Raw genomic sequence first — 16,324 nt, 5'->3', positions numbered from 1 at the left:
CTCAAAGGCCTTCGCCGGATTCGCCGTGTTAACAAGGGCCATCTCGTGTACCTCCCCCGAGAACGGCGCCGAGCCTCAGGCCTCATCTCCGAATCATCGGAGGCCAGTACTTGGTCCGCAGCGCTACGCTTGAGCACGCGTTTTTAGAAACGTCTGTTCAACGGTCCACGATCGGCGAGCGCAACGCATAGAGTCCGTTACGCAGTACGAGAAATGGAGGTTCTTGCACAAAGAACGCAAAGTATACCGCACTCCATATCTGGAAAGCAAAACTCGAACATGGTGAAGGAGCTATAGACCGTACTGGGAATAGCAGCTCTTGTTCTTGGAGTGTCGACGCAGATCATTGACGATAGCGCGAAATACATATATATATATAGCCTCGGGTAAAGTAGAACACACGAGAAAGCGTGTGTCGGCGGGCATCGGTAATCTCCACCTCGACCAGGGGATATGGGGCAAAGATACGGCCCGCAGGTAGCTCTGCCACCGTACTACTATGAACTTAACGACGCTTCAGTTGAGCCAGCCAGGAGGAGACTTGTGGCGACGTACCACAAAGGCTATATTGACTCCCCGCGGAACGGAGGGACCCACTGCCGAGTTGGGCGCACACAAGAGGGAGCATCGCGCGAGCTATCATTAGAGAAATGTGAAACTATCATTACAGCTAGAGCACGTAGAGTAAGTATGCAAAAAACACAGCATCGAGTACACAGTGTCCAACGCGGTTGTAAAAGCGGGTGTACACAGGCAGGAGGGTTGGACGAGAACCTGGCGAAACGTGCGCGGGACACAGGGCTCGAAACAAACAATGAGGCAGTGGAGACGGACAATAATGTTCATGTGTCGTTCTCCATGACCTCCTTCTCGTATTTCTTCTTCATCACGCTCACTGTCACTGGCGTGAGTGTGGATGGACAAGCACACCGGACTGTCACGAACCTTCACGAGAGATCTGCCCGGACGACAGCCAGCCCTCCGGGAACGCGCTGACGATCTGACGCCTCATGAGCCCGCTATCCAGAGCCCAACGACACCCATCACACGCACCTTCTGATACAGGCTCTTGCGCACACCCTGATCGCTCACCACCTGGTTGGACCCCTCGAGCGCGCTGCAGAGAACGCAAAACGCATCGTCAGCGCACGGCACACGCGGAGGCACGCGGGCTCGCCACCCACTTCTTCTCGTTTTCTATCCGACAGCACTCGTTGCTCAGGCACACGAGCTGCCAGATGATGAACTTCATCGCGTCCGTCAGCCGATATCGTTTCTGCGGCGCATGCGTGTCCCGCGCGCCCCGCGCGTTCGGCGCCCCCGCCCCGTCCTCGTGCTCCAGCCCCGTGTCATTCCCGCCGTCGTCGACGGATGGCCGCGCCGCCAACGCAGGAGTCTCCAGCTTCGGCGTCGGCTGCGAGTCCGACGCGGCCGGCGTGCCCTCTGCCGAGTGCGCCACGGAGCCGCCCTCTGCCTCCATCTTGGCGCGTTCTTGCCGTTTCTCTGCGACGGACAGGTCAGGGATGGCGCCAAGGGCGAACAAGGGCGGACGGCGTACCCCACGCAACCACGCTTCTCTCCCACTCCTCCTGCGCTTTCGGGAACCCCTCCTCTGCCAGCACTTTGAGCTCGTCCAGCAGCGCCGTTTGTCGCTCCAACAGCAGTTTCGTGTGCTCCTGCCAGACCGTCCGCTTGATCAGTTTCTGTATGCGCGTTGTCAGCGACCGCCATCGACATCACCAGACTCGCGACTCGCGACTCACGCTCATCGTGAACTTGTTGTACGGGAACAACTGCGGCATGACGTTGAAAAAGTTGTCGTTGTACTGGCCCAGCAGAATCGCCTTGAGCGCGATCGACGCGAGCATAGGCTTGAGGCTTTGCGGGAACTTGCCCTTGACCTCCCAGTTCTCCTTGGCGATGGCCGCACGGAGCTGATCAAACGCCTGCTCCAGCTCGGGAGGGAACGGTTGCTTCGCAGGGTGATCAGATGCAAGGTCGCAGGAATGGCGAGGATGACCTACAATCTCGACGGTCTTCCGCCGCTTCTTCGACACGCCGTCCTGCGTGCTCAGCACGCTTGGCGTTGGGCTCGCCTTGCGCTTGACGCCGCCGCCGGCCTCCTCGCCGTCCGAGTACAGCGGTATCGGCGACGCGCGCGTGCCGTGCTCCGACTTGGGCTTCCGCGGGCCTGCGCTTGCGCTTGCGGGCGGCTTGGACGAGCCTGCGAGCGACGGCAGCGAGAGCGAGGAGGCCAGCGGCGCGGCGGAGAGCGCGGCGGTGACGGAGGCAGCGGGCGCGAGGATGTTGACTTTCTTCGATTTCGGCTTCTTCGGGGTCCTAGGGGAGAGGGGAGCATCAGCGTGTACCGCAGCGACAAGGAGGGTGCGCGCATTACACGAGCTTATTCAGGAGGGCGACTTGGCCGCTCGAGACGTAAAAGCCCTTCTGCTTCGTCTGCGCAAAGTGCGTGCGTTGGTCTTGTGCGAGCTCCGAGTCGTCGATGAACGGGTCGTTCGTGTCGTAGTACTCGGATGCGGCGTTCTTTCGCTGCGAGTTGGGGTGTCAGCATACGAAGAACGCATTCAAGAGAGCGGGATGACATGCGCAGTCCAAAGGTGAGAGGACAGGAAGAACACGAGTGGATTGCCATAAAGGTAAACGGAGAGCAAGGAGCAGGCGTAAATGAAGGGTGTACCACGTCATGGATCTCAGAGAGATAGGGTCATATGTACGAGGAACACATTCAAAAGGGGAGCTACGTTTGCAAGAGAGGGCGTGATGGCGTGTACCAAGGAAAGGAGGAACATGAGTGGAATGCTGTTGATGTACACAGAGAACAAGGAGCAGGGAGAAGTGATGGATACCACAGAAGATAGAAGTCGGGGTGTAATGAGGAGAGACAGCAAGAAGAACTGTTGTTATACAGTCCACAAAGAGTGCACCAGACAGGCGAGACTTTGAATGGCGTTGATCAAGAAAGAAGAAAGATTCATAGGGACGACAGGCAGATGGACTTGATGTCCACGGCCGGGCTTTGGAGCTCAAACCTGCCGGGCCTTGCTTTGCGGAGACAAATATAGCCCAATGCAAGCCCTCGAACGGCGGGTGGATGGAGGAGCGCAGGCGGAGAAAGGAAGAGAAACAGAGAAGAACCGCTGTCATACAGTCCCAGAAGAGTGCACCAGACAGGCGATGCTTTGAACGACATTGGTCAAGAAAGAGATAGAGAGTAAGAGGGACGACAGACAGATGGTCATAGAAGATGAAAGACGATGCGGAGGACAGATAGGTGAAATCGAGGTCACGATGAGATAGTAACGCAACGGTGATCTAGATGCAGTTCCCTTTGAGTGTAACTCACCTTCCTGCGTTTCCGTTTGTCCTTTTTTCCATCACCCTCGTCGTCGCCCTCGCTATGGCTATCATCGCTGGTGTCGCGCTTCGTTGGCGGAGGAGGCGTGGGAGGCCGCTGCCCCGTCGCCTTGCTGAGCACCGAGATGTCGACCTCATAGTCGTCGGGCCCGCCCAGGGGTATGTCGAGGCGAATGGTCTCGAGCGGCGGCGCGGGCGGTGGCGGAGACGGCGACGGCGAGCGGGGAGCAGCGGACTTGGTTGACTTTGGTTTGGCGCCCACCGCAGCCGAGGCAGGCTTGCCTGCGCCTGTGACGCTGGACGAGAGCCGTACTCTTTTCTCCTTCACCGCGACGTCTTCCTCGATCTTGACGACGCCGTTTGCTCTTCGTGACGACGGCTTGGCGAGGACGGCGGAGGCGGAGGGGGCGGGATCGGCGGCGGGGGGAGTGTCGTCGTCGTCGATGATGATGGGCGAGAGACGGGGCGCCGATGGCGAATGCGACGTCGACGCCTCGCGCAAACTCGCGCTCTCGCTCGTCGCGGCGTCGCTGGGCATCGTACGGCTGCTCTGCTGCGCGGGGGGGCCCAGGAAATCGCTGGGGAGGAGGATGGAAAATTGCCTAAAAAGGCAAGTTTCTGGGGGAGGTGGAGGGTGGAGGGAGCGGCGGACGACACCCCCCCCAGCGGGTGCGAGTAAATATTCTCCTAACCATTTGGCAGTTTGCTGGCGCAGAATCGGCGCGGCCGCTGCGAATGTGTTCCTGCATTTTGATTGGCTCGGCAGTTCCCATCTACGACGCGCCTCCTCTTCCTCCTCCCACTCTTCCTAACTCCTTGCACTATAGCGCCTCTGTACATTCCCGCCCTCTCGCCTTGCGAACTTGAACAAGTCTGTAAATATGTTCTGCACATCGTCAGATAGGATGAGATCTCGTCGTCGCCGTCTGCGACGTGACCACTGCAGTCGCATGCCGCAAACATCCTGTGCCGACAGATGTCCACACGCGCAACCAGCCAACCTAGTAGTCTTTGCGTGCTGATTTCTTGATGGGCAACTCCTACACTGCTGTTCTGCTCGATTTACAGTCGCACGAGCAGGCACCGCCGCCCTTCTCAATACTATGGTTTACCAGTGGATGGCCCCCCCCTCTTGATGGCCAGGTAACACTACGTCACATCAATGTGACGATGCCGATTCAGAGATCCGCTCGGCCCACAGGGCCGGAGCCTGAACTTTTGCTCAGTGGCGTGCGGCTCCATGGTGATCGACAGGCCCATTTTGTAACTCCGCTCGCGTCTGTTGTGGCGGTTGTGCTCTCATGCGTGACATCGCCATCAGACCCCTCGAAAGAAGGGACTCCTCAACAACTCATCCATTCGCTCTGATTCCACTTGGAGGTGGAAGCAGGCATACGAAAACATAGGTGTACATATAACTTCGAGGGCAGGGGGGTGCCCAATTGCTGCACATCACAAACCTGGCCATCGAGAGGGGGGGCCATCCGCTGGTAAACCATAGTACTTGTGAGTCCTCCACCCAACTTTACAAGTTCTGTTCCGCCAGCATAACAGCTACAAATAGGTTTATATGTCTATGTCTAATATTGCACATCAAATACAACCCCCGTAGGTCACCTCTCCGGTCCAGCCCAAGTCCATTCCATCGCAGCTAGGGGCCTTCGGAGCCTCGGATTCGGAACTAACTCGGAGGCTGAGGTCGGAGCGCTCAGGTATAAGCGCTTGTGTTGACGCGGTCACATGGTCCAGGCCGCCCCACATGGGCGCGTCGCGTTATCGCGGCGCGTCACGCGAACGGGAACAAGGAGGTTCGAGTGTTGCGCCTACGCTGGCTCATTCGTACACCGAAGGCGGACTTACGCATGGCTTCGTGCTGGCAAGCGATTCTCGAGCGAGATGTTGGCCTATAGCTCTACTTGTCTACCTGATGAGAGCATCCTATCAGTGAGGCGCTCTTCTGTCCCAGCGACTGCGCTGACCATTCATCCGACGGAAATCATGTACGCATTTGCGAAAATCATCTAATTTTTCTCATTTGCGCTTCATCTGGGCTCGGGACGAGAGCGCTCTGGACCTGCGGGCGTGCGTTTCATGATAGGCATGCAATCATTCTATGCAGTCGCGCCGACTCGTGTGCCGCGTTCGAGTATTTCAACATCGTATTCGAGGCCTTCCCTAATTGTGGAAATACAGCGCAAACAAGCCCCTCTGAGGCGCCGTTCGCTTCTTCCCCCACTGGCGTGACCAGCATGCAGTAAGGAATCTCGGCTTACAGTTCATGGTATGATGCATTTGCCTTGACTGTCGCTCATGTCCATTCTGGTGATTATGCTCGCAGCCGCCAACCAGAAGTTCATGTCGGCGAAGTACCGACCGGGGCGGATTCTGCAAAGCGTATGAGCTGGCCAGATGGTGCAATTGCGAGGTGAATGCATGGCGCGCGGCTCATCGGCGACAGAATTCAAACGCAGACTTCCGCGGGTCTTCGCCCAAAGCCGCTAACGTTGGCTGAGAGGTCGGCGAATCGCTCAAGTCGAAATGGCGCAACGACGGCGCCTAAGCATGTGCTCTCCGTCGTCCCCAGTCTGAGCGATGCATTTCACGTCTCTTCAGCGAGGAAGCCGGGGTGGCGTCTCATATCACGAAATAAAAGGACCGGGCGCATTTGATCTACGCAAGAAAAAATATCAGAAGATTGTCGACAGACCAGTCGTCGTCAATGGAGCTTGTGTGAGTGGTACGCCTGCCTTCGTACAGTGCAAGTGACTGACATAGTATCGTGTCGACGCCCGCTACTGATGTACAATCCTATATAGATGAGCTGTACCCACGCAAGCCAATGACGCTCACCAAAGTAAGGCGCCCCGGCCGCGGCCCTGATACCTCCTCTTTTCAGATCACCCTCCACGGGCTTATGCATGCACGTCGTCGTGAATGGCGGTTTGGCGCCCCCCGATGGCAAATATACCATGATGGCCGCTCTCACAATGCCATAAGGTTCGCACACACCCTCTTTGACATAGGAGCGAACCACGAGGGTATGGCGCTTGAGGCTGACGCCAGGCATATACGCAGATATGTGTTTCACTGAATGGCAGCGCTCACGACGACACAGTCCCATTGCTCGATGAGCTGAAAGAGATAAACTCAGCTGTAAATATACCAAGGGTGGCGACCTCATTGGTTGTAGCCTTCAGGGCGGCGGTGAATGCTCGTCATTTCTACAGAACGATATGGACCACCGGGATACAGCCGCGGTGATGAGAAGCTCTGGCCGAGTCAAGCGCGGACAAACTGGGCGCTGTGTGCCAGTACAATGATAACTGGCGACCTTGCATATATCGGATTCCTTTCACCGAAACATCAATAGAGTATCTTCAAGCTTTCAAGGTGCGTCTGTTAAATGCGTACCGTAGACCTTTTCCCATTCTGTGAAGGCACGCTCATGGTACTCTATGGACAGTCAGTTGGCGTACATTGCCTAGCAGGGGTACTGATATAGGCCCGGGGGCATCTGGCGACTGGCTTAGTGTGAGCGCTCATGCAGGCGAAGCTTCACTGATGCAGAATCCGACCTCCTCGGCTTTATCAGCCGACATAACATGAGGCTAACGTAGCGGACCCTTAGACACTTCTTGTTGGTCTCTTCTTCACTTGCGCAAGTAACTCCCTGATGATGAGACAGACTTCGTTGATGCTCAGTTGTTATCATCTAACACTGCGAAATGATTGAAACACTGGAAGAGGCACGTTGCGTGTGTTTAATCAAAGTGCCGGAGGCGGTTCTATCTTTCATATCTTGCTATAAAATCCTTTTCTCTTGGGGGCGACTTCGTCCCCTCAACATGAACCTCGAGCCTAACACGAACATCGGATGCTTCTTCATTGGAATTATAATCGCTACCCCGTGAGCGTAGCCCCGCTCGATCGGCAATATGCTGCTAAGCGCATCGCTGTCAGGCTATATGGTCTTACTTGTGCTCAGATTATGTACTATGTTCGCGGCTATCCGGAGGATTGGATCGGGCTGAAGAGCCTAGTAAGTTGCCATTCCTGCAGGTGTATTTCCGACCATTTGAAAGAATCTGGCGGTTAGGTTGCTTGTTTGTTGTATGTTTTTCGCTAGTACAATATTCCGCGATGAACGTTCGAGTCCGTCAGCCTCCTCGATACCGCGACGTCGTTCATGTCGTTTCAGGTAAGGCAAACCATCAGCTCCAGCAACCATAAACCGACTAACATTTTTCAGTTTCCCTGGCGTAAGTTAGTTGAGGGCCACGGCAATTTTCTCGTTCTCACGCGCTTGGACAAGTATACTCCCAGACCTTATCTTGACGGACTTAGCTGATCCATCGCCTATACGGTCTTTGAACGCCGTTCTGTGGGTCGTCTTGCAGAAGGGATTATATTGACTAAATATCATTCTCTCCGTCAGCCACTTATTACGCTGCATCAATTTGTGCAATTTGTGACGCCAGCCCTTGACAGGTCCTGATTGTGATCATTGTACAAGTGTATGTGTTATCGGTGATCTTGATGATCCATGTCTGTGCCTAAATCTTTACATCCAGGTATATTGCCCTTGGATGTGTACACGGTATATGCATAGGAGGCGTAGAATGGTCAGCGGCAGCAAAAAAAGAGGAACTGAGTTTTCTAAAGTATTGTACATCAGAAAGTGGCAGAAGCGGCGCAAATAATTGGAAGATAGTAGGCTGCTAGGTACATAGTAAGATAATTGTGCAAAGGCATCGTCCATAAGTCTATTCGAACGATGAAGGATTCGTGAATTCTGGGCGTCGCTTAGATTACCTGTGAGAGCATCGTCAACAGGGCCAACCATCTCCGGGAAGGGCTCCGCTCGCCTCACAGTACCAAATTCCCCTTCAGCGCGCTCGACATAGTCGAGATGACCTGCTGCATTGGGTCGTTGAATCTACGTATCCCACACTTCTTACCCTCCACATGATGGCACAGTATGCTAAGGGCACTAAACTCTTTGCCGCATCCCGCCCATTCCTTAGGACATCTATACATCTTCTCGTCATGAGTTGGGCTAGCGATGTGGTCATTGAGGGCCGCGAGTGTCACAAACTCGCGGTGACAAAGGGAGCACTCGAAACCGTCTCCGTTGAAAGAGAGTGCGGTAGCGGGGGAAGTGACAGCGCGTGGCGGGGGAATGGGTCCGTCCGCCCCTTGTACGAGGCGCGCAGGGTTTGTAACGACGTTCGTCTTGTCGAGATCGACGGCGATATGGTTGATCTGCTCTCTGTTGAATTTAGCACGACAAGCTCCCGACTCCAGATGCGCAACAAGACCCGCAGCGCTCTTGAAGCGCCGTATGCACTCGCGCCCAGGACAGAGAATGGGCCTATCAGTGTGCTCAAACGAATGGGTTTCGAGGTCAGATCCGTTCTCGAACGTTTTGTTGCATTTGAAGCAGAGGCTATGTATGGCAACTTGATGCTTTCGCAGCCTAGCCTGAGTGATGAATCCCTGGAGTAATAATGTGTCGGTCAGGAGGGACAACGTCAAGTGAGAGCTACGTACAATGTTGCAGACCCAGCATAGATTGAAGTCTTTGAGATGTATACTTTTGTTGTGAGCCTTGAGCCCTGAGGGACTGTAGAAGCTTCGGTTGCATGCGTCGCAGTGTGCCATATTCAGGGACGAACGTAACTGAGAACATTGCATTTGGATGTTGCCTCAGGATATAAAAGAGTCAAATACAGCGCAACAGAACGCTCACCAATTAATATTACTCGCTCGTTGCTTACCGCTTCACAGACAAATGGAAGGTAGGCTTTCGCTACCAGAGGGATGATAGACGATAGCCGCAAGCTCAGAGTCCTGTAGCGCAGCCTTCAAGCATGTACACGATGTGCCAGCTTGCTTCTCCGGAACTTGCCTCAGCAAACGTGCTCAAGAAGAACTAGCAACGTGACCGTTGGAAAACTGCCCAACGTATTGAATAACCTTCACGGATCGGAAGCGAGGTCTTCCGGCCCAATAGACGACCCACTACTGTCGCGTATCATAATTGTGCAGCGTGGGGTGCCTTCTCCCATGAAGCCACTAAGATAGGACAGGGACTTTACGGAGGTTACGCTGTCTCGGAAAATCTGAAAGCCTCCATAGTGTGCTTGAACGAGTTGAACCTTGCGCCTTCCTTCCCATACAAGACGATAGCTGATGTCAATGAGGATACAATGTAATCTGCACGGATCGTAATGGCACCAGCAATCAATGCTGATTACACCGTGTACACGAATCACGTTGATGCAGGTCAAGAGACCGCTCAGTGTACAGAAGGTAGAGTGAAGAATGGAGGTACAGTCAATAAATACCATGCACATCCTCGAGGGGACAACAGGCATTTTACGACCACACTGCTCGCAGTGCAGTGCAGACGTGCAGACGGAGTATACTTCCGCCGGCCCGTTAGTGTATAAACTTACCTACCGCCGTCGTCACCTCGCTAATAACGTTCTGCATATGACGGTTGAATCTGCGGATGCCGCACGTCTCACTCTCGACATGCTGGCAGAGACCGCTGAGCGTCCGGAACTCGGCGCCGCATCCGTCCCAAAGCGCTGGACATTTGTAGATCTCGTCATCATGCGCGGGACTCGCGAGGTGCTCGTTGAGCCTGCCGAGGGTTTTGAACGCGCGGTGGCACAAGAAGCACTCAAACTGAGTCCCGTTGAATGAGAGCGAGGTCGCGATCGATACCACTGGGAGCTTAGGCTGCATGTGCCCATCGGGCCCTGTCAACAGGCGCGAGGCGTTCGTGACGATGTTTGTCTCATCGTAGCGGACGGCGAGCTTGTTAACATGGTGTCGCGTGGTGCGTGATGGGCAAGCGCCCGACTCGAGATGGTTCACGAGTCCGGCGCCTGAGAGAAACAGTTTTGTGCAGCCTTGTCCCGGACAAGGTACGGTCCTCTCCTTGTGCAATGATGACTTGAGATGCATCTGCAGACTCTGATGGCTTTTGAAAAGGCGATTGCAGTTGACGCAGCAGTGGTGGGCTGCGACGCGATGGTCGACCAGCTCTTGAGGACCATGAAACCGCTGTAGAGGAAGCGTGAACAAGCAGATGCACTGCGATACACGTTAAAATGTACCTCGTAGCAATTCGGACATTGGAAGTCCCTATGCACGAAAGACGCCTTGGTATGACGCTCGAGCGCATTGGCATCCACAAACCAGACATTGCAGAGTTGACATATCTGTCCATTGAAGACTGCCATATTTATCATCACCTGATTCATCGCGGCCATGTGATTCCATGCTGCCATATAATTCCATGCTGCCATGTTGTATGCTGCCACATACATAGCGTACTCTGCCATGATGGTGCACTTTCTTCGGCCATTCAAGAGTGCGTTAGGTAGACCATGATGTAGAGAAATCATGCTGACGCACCTGGGATTTGTATGAATGCGAGTCGTGTAAGTGTTTTCTACGATTGTTAACGTGTGTGCGGACGCTGATGGCGCTGAGCGAGCATGAATTAGTGCGGAAAGTGCAAAGGTTTAGAGACGTACACACCAGTGGCCAAACCCAAGCTATCTCTTACTCCTGCTCTCTATTTTCTTCACGGACGGGTATTGCGTGCAGAAGTGGACCAAGAGGACGGATAATCGCGCGAAGACGGACTCGCGAGCAGATAGCCATCTGAGCGCCTATAGAAGCCTCTCGATAAGGAATCTCAGTCATAGTAAATTGAAAGCCAAATGTGGGAGCTGGTGAGGGCTGACGACAGGCCGATTACCGGGAACATTAATAACCTATTCCACAGACTGATAAATACACAACGGGCAAGGGAGTCGCCCATTTCAGCCAAAGCAAAGAGCATTGCAAATCGCTACCAACCTCAGAGCTGAGTGCCCAATCACCGTCAGGCATAGGTAGTTTTGTACCGAGAGCTTTGACTTGACCGGCGACCTGTGACACTCGGGTCGTGGGCAAAGCACGCCATGTCAATTCATCACGAGGTTCTCTCGAATATAACTGCCAACGGCTGAACGCCACGACCGAGATCAAGACTATCGGGCTCCTGCTACGCCTTGCGGGGATCGTCTCTTGTGTCGAGTTTGTCGTGGATCCATCCTTCGGGCTGAGGCTATCCCAGCGGATTTGCAGTCATTATGACCATGGCTGAGACTTGCGAGCAATGTGCATCGGCTACTTGTCAACTGCTCAGTGAGAAGTCAAAGATGCATGCCAATGCATCAACAAGTACAGGAATATCAATGGGACTCAATCGTTGCTTGGCTTGAACTCATATCCGAAATTGACACATGCGAAAGCGAATATGAGGATAGGCCGGATTCATGCTCGCATCGTTCGCAACACTCTATCGGCTCTAGAAATATGATTGATTGGTCTGCCTATTCACGTAAGTCAGTCGATCACAGGCGTATATGACTTGTTGAAGCTGTAGGATGACAGGGAACGCCAGGAGCTCACAGGAATTGATCTGTGGTCTAGAACCAGCCGCCGTTAACTATTGAATGATTCAAATACAGTGGCTAGCTGTTTTTCCCATAAAGAATCCTGGCGACTTGAATGAGGCCCCAAGAACAAACAAGGAGTTCCTGCGGCGATCGGCAACTCGCGGCAGCGGAGCGTGTATCACGTGAATCAAACGCGTACGCCGGAGACGCGTCGAAACAATGCGCTCATCTCCAAGGGTCTTCACCTTGTACTCGTTATACCGGGCTTCAATAGCCTGGCCGTATCTTTTGACGTGGGAAAGCCAGTGTCTAATGAGATAAGTTTAAGGCTTCAGTTGGAGTAGGAAACGGCAACTCTGATACCAATTAGATGAGAATCCTTTACTGGAGATCAGTACGGGTGCTGCACATGAGATACGTGGATACAACTCAGTGAGCACCAGCGATCCACTCATATGGACGAGATTTTTGAGACTGGACAGGAATACACATAAGTGAACTTTGAGGTCATGAAAAACGGTTGATTTCCTTCCAAGTGAACTCATGCCGGCATGTCGGTCACATTCCGCGGTCATATCTCGAGTCTATGTTATCTGTGAGAAATTGTATATGAGACGGTTTTCTTGGTCTTGTAGACATTGTGTATCAAAGAAGCTTGGTTATCATGGCAAGTCACACCTCCTCGAATATATACTGGTATCTTGAGATCAATTATAGTGCAACTGTTCTCTTCTTTGTGCAACCGGTGCTTGTTGCCCAAGGAACTGTCGATGATAGCAATTGGACGTGGTCGTGCGCGAGCAAGGCGAGTGCCACACTGTCGTTTCATCCCTTACACGCTCATTCAGACGTCCATGTCATGCGCTAGTCCGCTGCTACGTTCGTTGTCTACACCATGGCGCATTGTAGCCAGTGTGATCTCTCGTTCGTCGATCTTCATGCACCGCAGGACCATCAATGACACTCGCCAAAGCACGTCCGCTCCGAACTGCAGTCATCCGACAAGACGAGGACTTATGCATGTCATATATGTGGCACTGTATGCTTACATCAATTCTTGGAACGACCTCGTTGTCAATTGATTACTGCCCAGGGGCTGTCTACGCTGAACGGATTACAACAGCATCAGATAGACAAGCACAATGACTGCGTTCCTTGTAACCGATACTTCACAAGTTTACAGGCCCTGCGCTCTTGTCTGCAATCGGCCGCTCAGCACCACAGGAGAGTGACAAACAACATGATTCACTCATACACTCCACGATCGGGCCTGGCTTGATTCTGAAGCCCGACCGAGCCGCCGAACGCCAGGCCTAGAGCAGGGCATTGGTGCCCAAAACACACTAAGAGCTATATATGTATGTACGTATGCCCGAAGTGCGTCATTGGCAACTTAGAACTGTCAGGTTCATTTATTCAATTAGTCCATAGTGGGCACTCATTTTGTGCCTGTCGGCATCGCAGGGCATTGTATGTTCTTGCTGTAGGTTATTCCTTCACCTCTTCCACCGATTGGGGTTTCTGCATGCGGTGCGGCGGTTGTGCGGAGTAATATGACAACAGACTTTGGCACTTGGCTACGACTATTCGGTTCCTCAGACTGGCTGAAGGCACGACCACTAGGGAGCGTATATCATGTTTGACTACGACAGGATCGCCTGACAACAGTGGGACAAACTTTATAGACGAGGCCAAAATGATACACAAGAAGCACTCCACTGACGGGGCCAAGTGGCGGTACCCACAACCAGCTACACCAGAGCCTCTTTCTGGAACCCAATCCCTCTCCAGCAGCTCGGACTATACTTATGTGATGTAGGCTCGTTGATCAACAACATGATTGAACTATGCGTCTGACACGCTTGAAATAGAAATATACACGGACCATCAAAAACAAACCATCATTCCGATTGCCATCAACAGTATTCATCGGGCGCGTCCGATTCTTCAAAAGATGAGTTCACACGGTCGACACTACGTACTAACAATAGGAAGTACACGCGGCCACGTCCGTTCAGAAATACGGCACGGGCAGCGCCTGGTAAAATACCTTTACAAAGTCTTCGAAATTGTGTGGAACGATGTCTGGATAGAGCTCTTGCGCGTCGAGCGCGCCCAGCGCCTTGATATTCTCCCGCGAGTTCTCGCCCAGAACATGCATGCTGATCTGGTACTCGCTCCCGTGCCAGCGGACCGCCGCAGCAATACTCGGGCTACGAAGTGTTTCTTCCTTGCCCCCCTTGGCACGGCGCTGGAGCTCGTCAGCGTCAACCTGTTAGAAATCCTCAGTATCTGTAATATTGAGGTCGAAGGTAGTGGAACAAGGCGTACCACCAATCTCTTTGCCCTCAGAACATCCTCCTCTCCGGACGCCTTCTCGGAGAGGGTCTTCACCTCCTCGAGTGTGCGTTCGTCTTCCCAGATGACGACATACTGGTTCAGCGTCCGGTCGTCGTCGATGATGCGCGCAACGTAGGTGCCGATGTGTTCCATGTTCGTGTACAGGTTCTTCTTGTCGCCCTTGGCGTAGAACTCGCGCGACACAGATATGTACAGCGAATCGCTCTCCTCGCTCGAGGTGGGATATGGCGGAATGAGCTGCATCCACCACCCAACGTCGATGAACGTGTGCCCGATCCCGAGCGCGCGAATGAAATCCCGGATGTCCAGTTTCTGCAGCGAGGAGTCAGGCAGCGAAGCATGTGAGCTAGGGAGACGCGCGCACCTCATCATGGAGAACCTGTATCCCCCTCGCGCCGGGCGTACCAAACTCGCACGGAATGACGCGCTTGACACCCGCGTCCTTCGCGGCAGAGAGGATGCCCTTCTGTGCGGTGATCTGTCTTGCGACGACGGCGCTGATGAGGACATCGACGCCAGACAAAACCGCCGTGAGCTTGTCGTGGGGATCTGAGATATCTCCGAGGCGTATCTCCACATCTCGAGCGCGCAGCTGTTCGACCTCGGGTTTCAAGGCAGAAGATGGTCGGATTAAAGCAGTAACTCGCTATATGTGGGATGTCAAAAGTAGATGCGCCATTCATGGCGAGGTACCTACGAACTTGGAGCTTTTGATGAGTGCATCGACGATTGAACCGCCCGTGCGCCCCGTCGCACCAATAACAAACACCAGAGGTTTAGTAGAAGCCATGGTTGATTGTGTAAGAAGTGCGGAGCCCAAACCACGAACATTTATACACCAGTATTTATCAAATGGCAAAATCTTGCATGATTCAGCAACCTCTTTGAACGCCTATTCACCTTCACTGAGAACACATTTCTTTGAGCTAACGGAGGGCGCTAACGCGGAATGAAGCTAGTTGGGCGCCAGCGGCAAAGCGCAGTGTCCATTTCATCATGAGCCGCACATTGACACCTCGATCAAGGCCGACGTGGAACCTGAAGTGGATTGTTTTGGTGAGTAAGCCCACATGCTCTGCTTACCGAGCCTGATGAGGCTTACGAACCGAGGAGCGTCCTCTGCCCAGGCCTTAAATGCTCCAAGCACTGCAAGACGGCGGGGGCCTGGTGCACCGTCTGTAGTCTGGAAATCGGGCATGAACCGGGCGCTTATCAACGCCCTCGCAGTCGAATTTGACGAGTCCAGCGTGATCACTAATCGCGCTCGCCTTCTGAGCGGTCCAAACGACTGCGGCGCACCGAGGCCCTTGGTCACATCGATAGCGACATCGCTCTCGTTCAACGGCAAGTCATATGAATGTTGAATATGTCACTGTCAATCCCAGACCCTCGACCGTCTCAACCAGCATCTCGCCAGCCCAACGCATGATGCCGAGATCTACCAGTTCCCGAAGGCATTCCAAGGCTGCGGTAGAAAGTTCCGTGTTCTCAGTGCATTGTGTCAGCATGTGGAAAGCAAGAAGTGCGTTATCAGGAGATTCAACGCGCCTATGCAGAACTTAGATTCCATGATGCTGCTGTGCAATTTGTACTGGTACTATTGCATTTCCTTGACATAGGCGTCTTTCATGGAGCGAAAGGTATCTAGGCACTCGAAAACGGTAACCATCCTTGAGTGCAATACGTGATGAGAAGCGGCTCCTTATTGTGACGGACTTTGATCGGGACACACCAGAGCTAACTATAGCGGTTGATACCATGGCCGTGCTCCCTTTAAGTGCTTCTGGGTTACCATGGTATAATATGGTTCTATGAAGTCCAACAGATTGAGCCTGCTCAGTGCTCACATGCGGCTGGTGGCAGGTGCCGACAGCGTGGGAAAGGTGAGAATTCATGCTCGAACGGCAGCAGAGGCGACGTTGGCTGTTCAAATCTGTACGTTTGGTTGCCTCGGCTGGCTAGATTGATGTTTTGGTTGATTGATTATGAATCGTATGGTATCCCCGCACCACGGCGCATAGTCTGGTGCCCCGAGCAGTAATCTCCCAGTATTCTGTGTTCATTGCATCTCTTAAACGGCTTCTACGCCTGGCTTGGGAATCTTGTATTCCTCTGACACAGGAATC

The 16,324-nt window shown here is 53.5% G+C and overlaps 4 protein-coding genes across 4 annotated transcripts; 1 reads left to right on the top strand and 3 right to left on the bottom strand.

The window, feature by feature from the left end:
* Positions 1 to 642: 642 nt before the first annotated feature.
* On the bottom strand, positions 643 to 3,913 carry POSPLADRAFT_1184898 (hypothetical protein; the record flags this gene model as incomplete). Its single annotated transcript, XM_024489108.1, has 9 exons — positions 643 to 895; positions 946 to 1,000; positions 1,054 to 1,117; positions 1,185 to 1,503; positions 1,559 to 1,703; positions 1,764 to 2,079; positions 2,236 to 2,340; positions 2,399 to 2,550; positions 3,365 to 3,913. 9 exons carry the CDS (start codon positions 3,911 to 3,913, stop codon positions 843 to 845), a joined length of 1,758 nt encoding a protein of 585 aa, XP_024335277.1. The 3' UTR covers positions 643 to 842.
* A 5,903-nt stretch (positions 3,914 to 9,816) lies between these two features.
* POSPLADRAFT_1152883 (hypothetical protein) lies at positions 9,817 to 10,628 on the bottom strand (the record flags this gene model as incomplete). Its single annotated transcript, XM_024486699.1, has 2 exons — positions 9,817 to 10,449; positions 10,503 to 10,628. The coding sequence occupies 2 exons, from the start codon at positions 10,626 to 10,628 to the stop codon at positions 9,817 to 9,819; spliced, it is 759 nt and encodes a 252-aa protein (XP_024335276.1).
* Positions 10,629 to 13,840: 3,212 nt separating this feature from the next.
* Positions 13,841 to 15,091, bottom strand: POSPLADRAFT_1041299 (hypothetical protein). The gene is made up of 4 exons (XM_024477883.1): positions 14,896 to 15,091; positions 14,565 to 14,844; positions 14,169 to 14,512; positions 13,841 to 14,109 (listed from the first exon to the last, which is right to left on the bottom strand). The coding sequence occupies exons 1-4, from the start codon at positions 14,986 to 14,988 to the stop codon at positions 13,852 to 13,854; spliced, it is 975 nt and encodes a 324-aa protein (XP_024335275.1). The 5' UTR covers positions 14,989 to 15,091; the 3' UTR covers positions 13,841 to 13,851.
* Positions 15,092 to 15,562: 471 nt separating this feature from the next.
* POSPLADRAFT_1085916 (hypothetical protein) lies at positions 15,563 to 15,772 on the top strand (the record flags this gene model as incomplete). The annotated part of the gene is made up of 1 exon (XM_024483044.1): positions 15,563 to 15,772. A coding segment is annotated over one exon (210 nt), but the record flags the coding sequence as incomplete, so codon positions are not given.
* Positions 15,773 to 16,324: the final 552 nt, after the last annotated feature.

The sequence above is a fragment of the Postia placenta genome, assembly GCF_002117355.1.
Source record: "Postia placenta MAD-698-R-SB12 unplaced genomic scaffold POSPLAscaffold_14, whole genome shotgun sequence".
NCBI classification, from domain to species: domain Eukaryota; kingdom Fungi; phylum Basidiomycota; class Agaricomycetes; order Polyporales; family Adustoporiaceae; genus Rhodonia; species Rhodonia placenta.
This window is presented reverse-complemented; position numbering and strand designations above follow the sequence as displayed.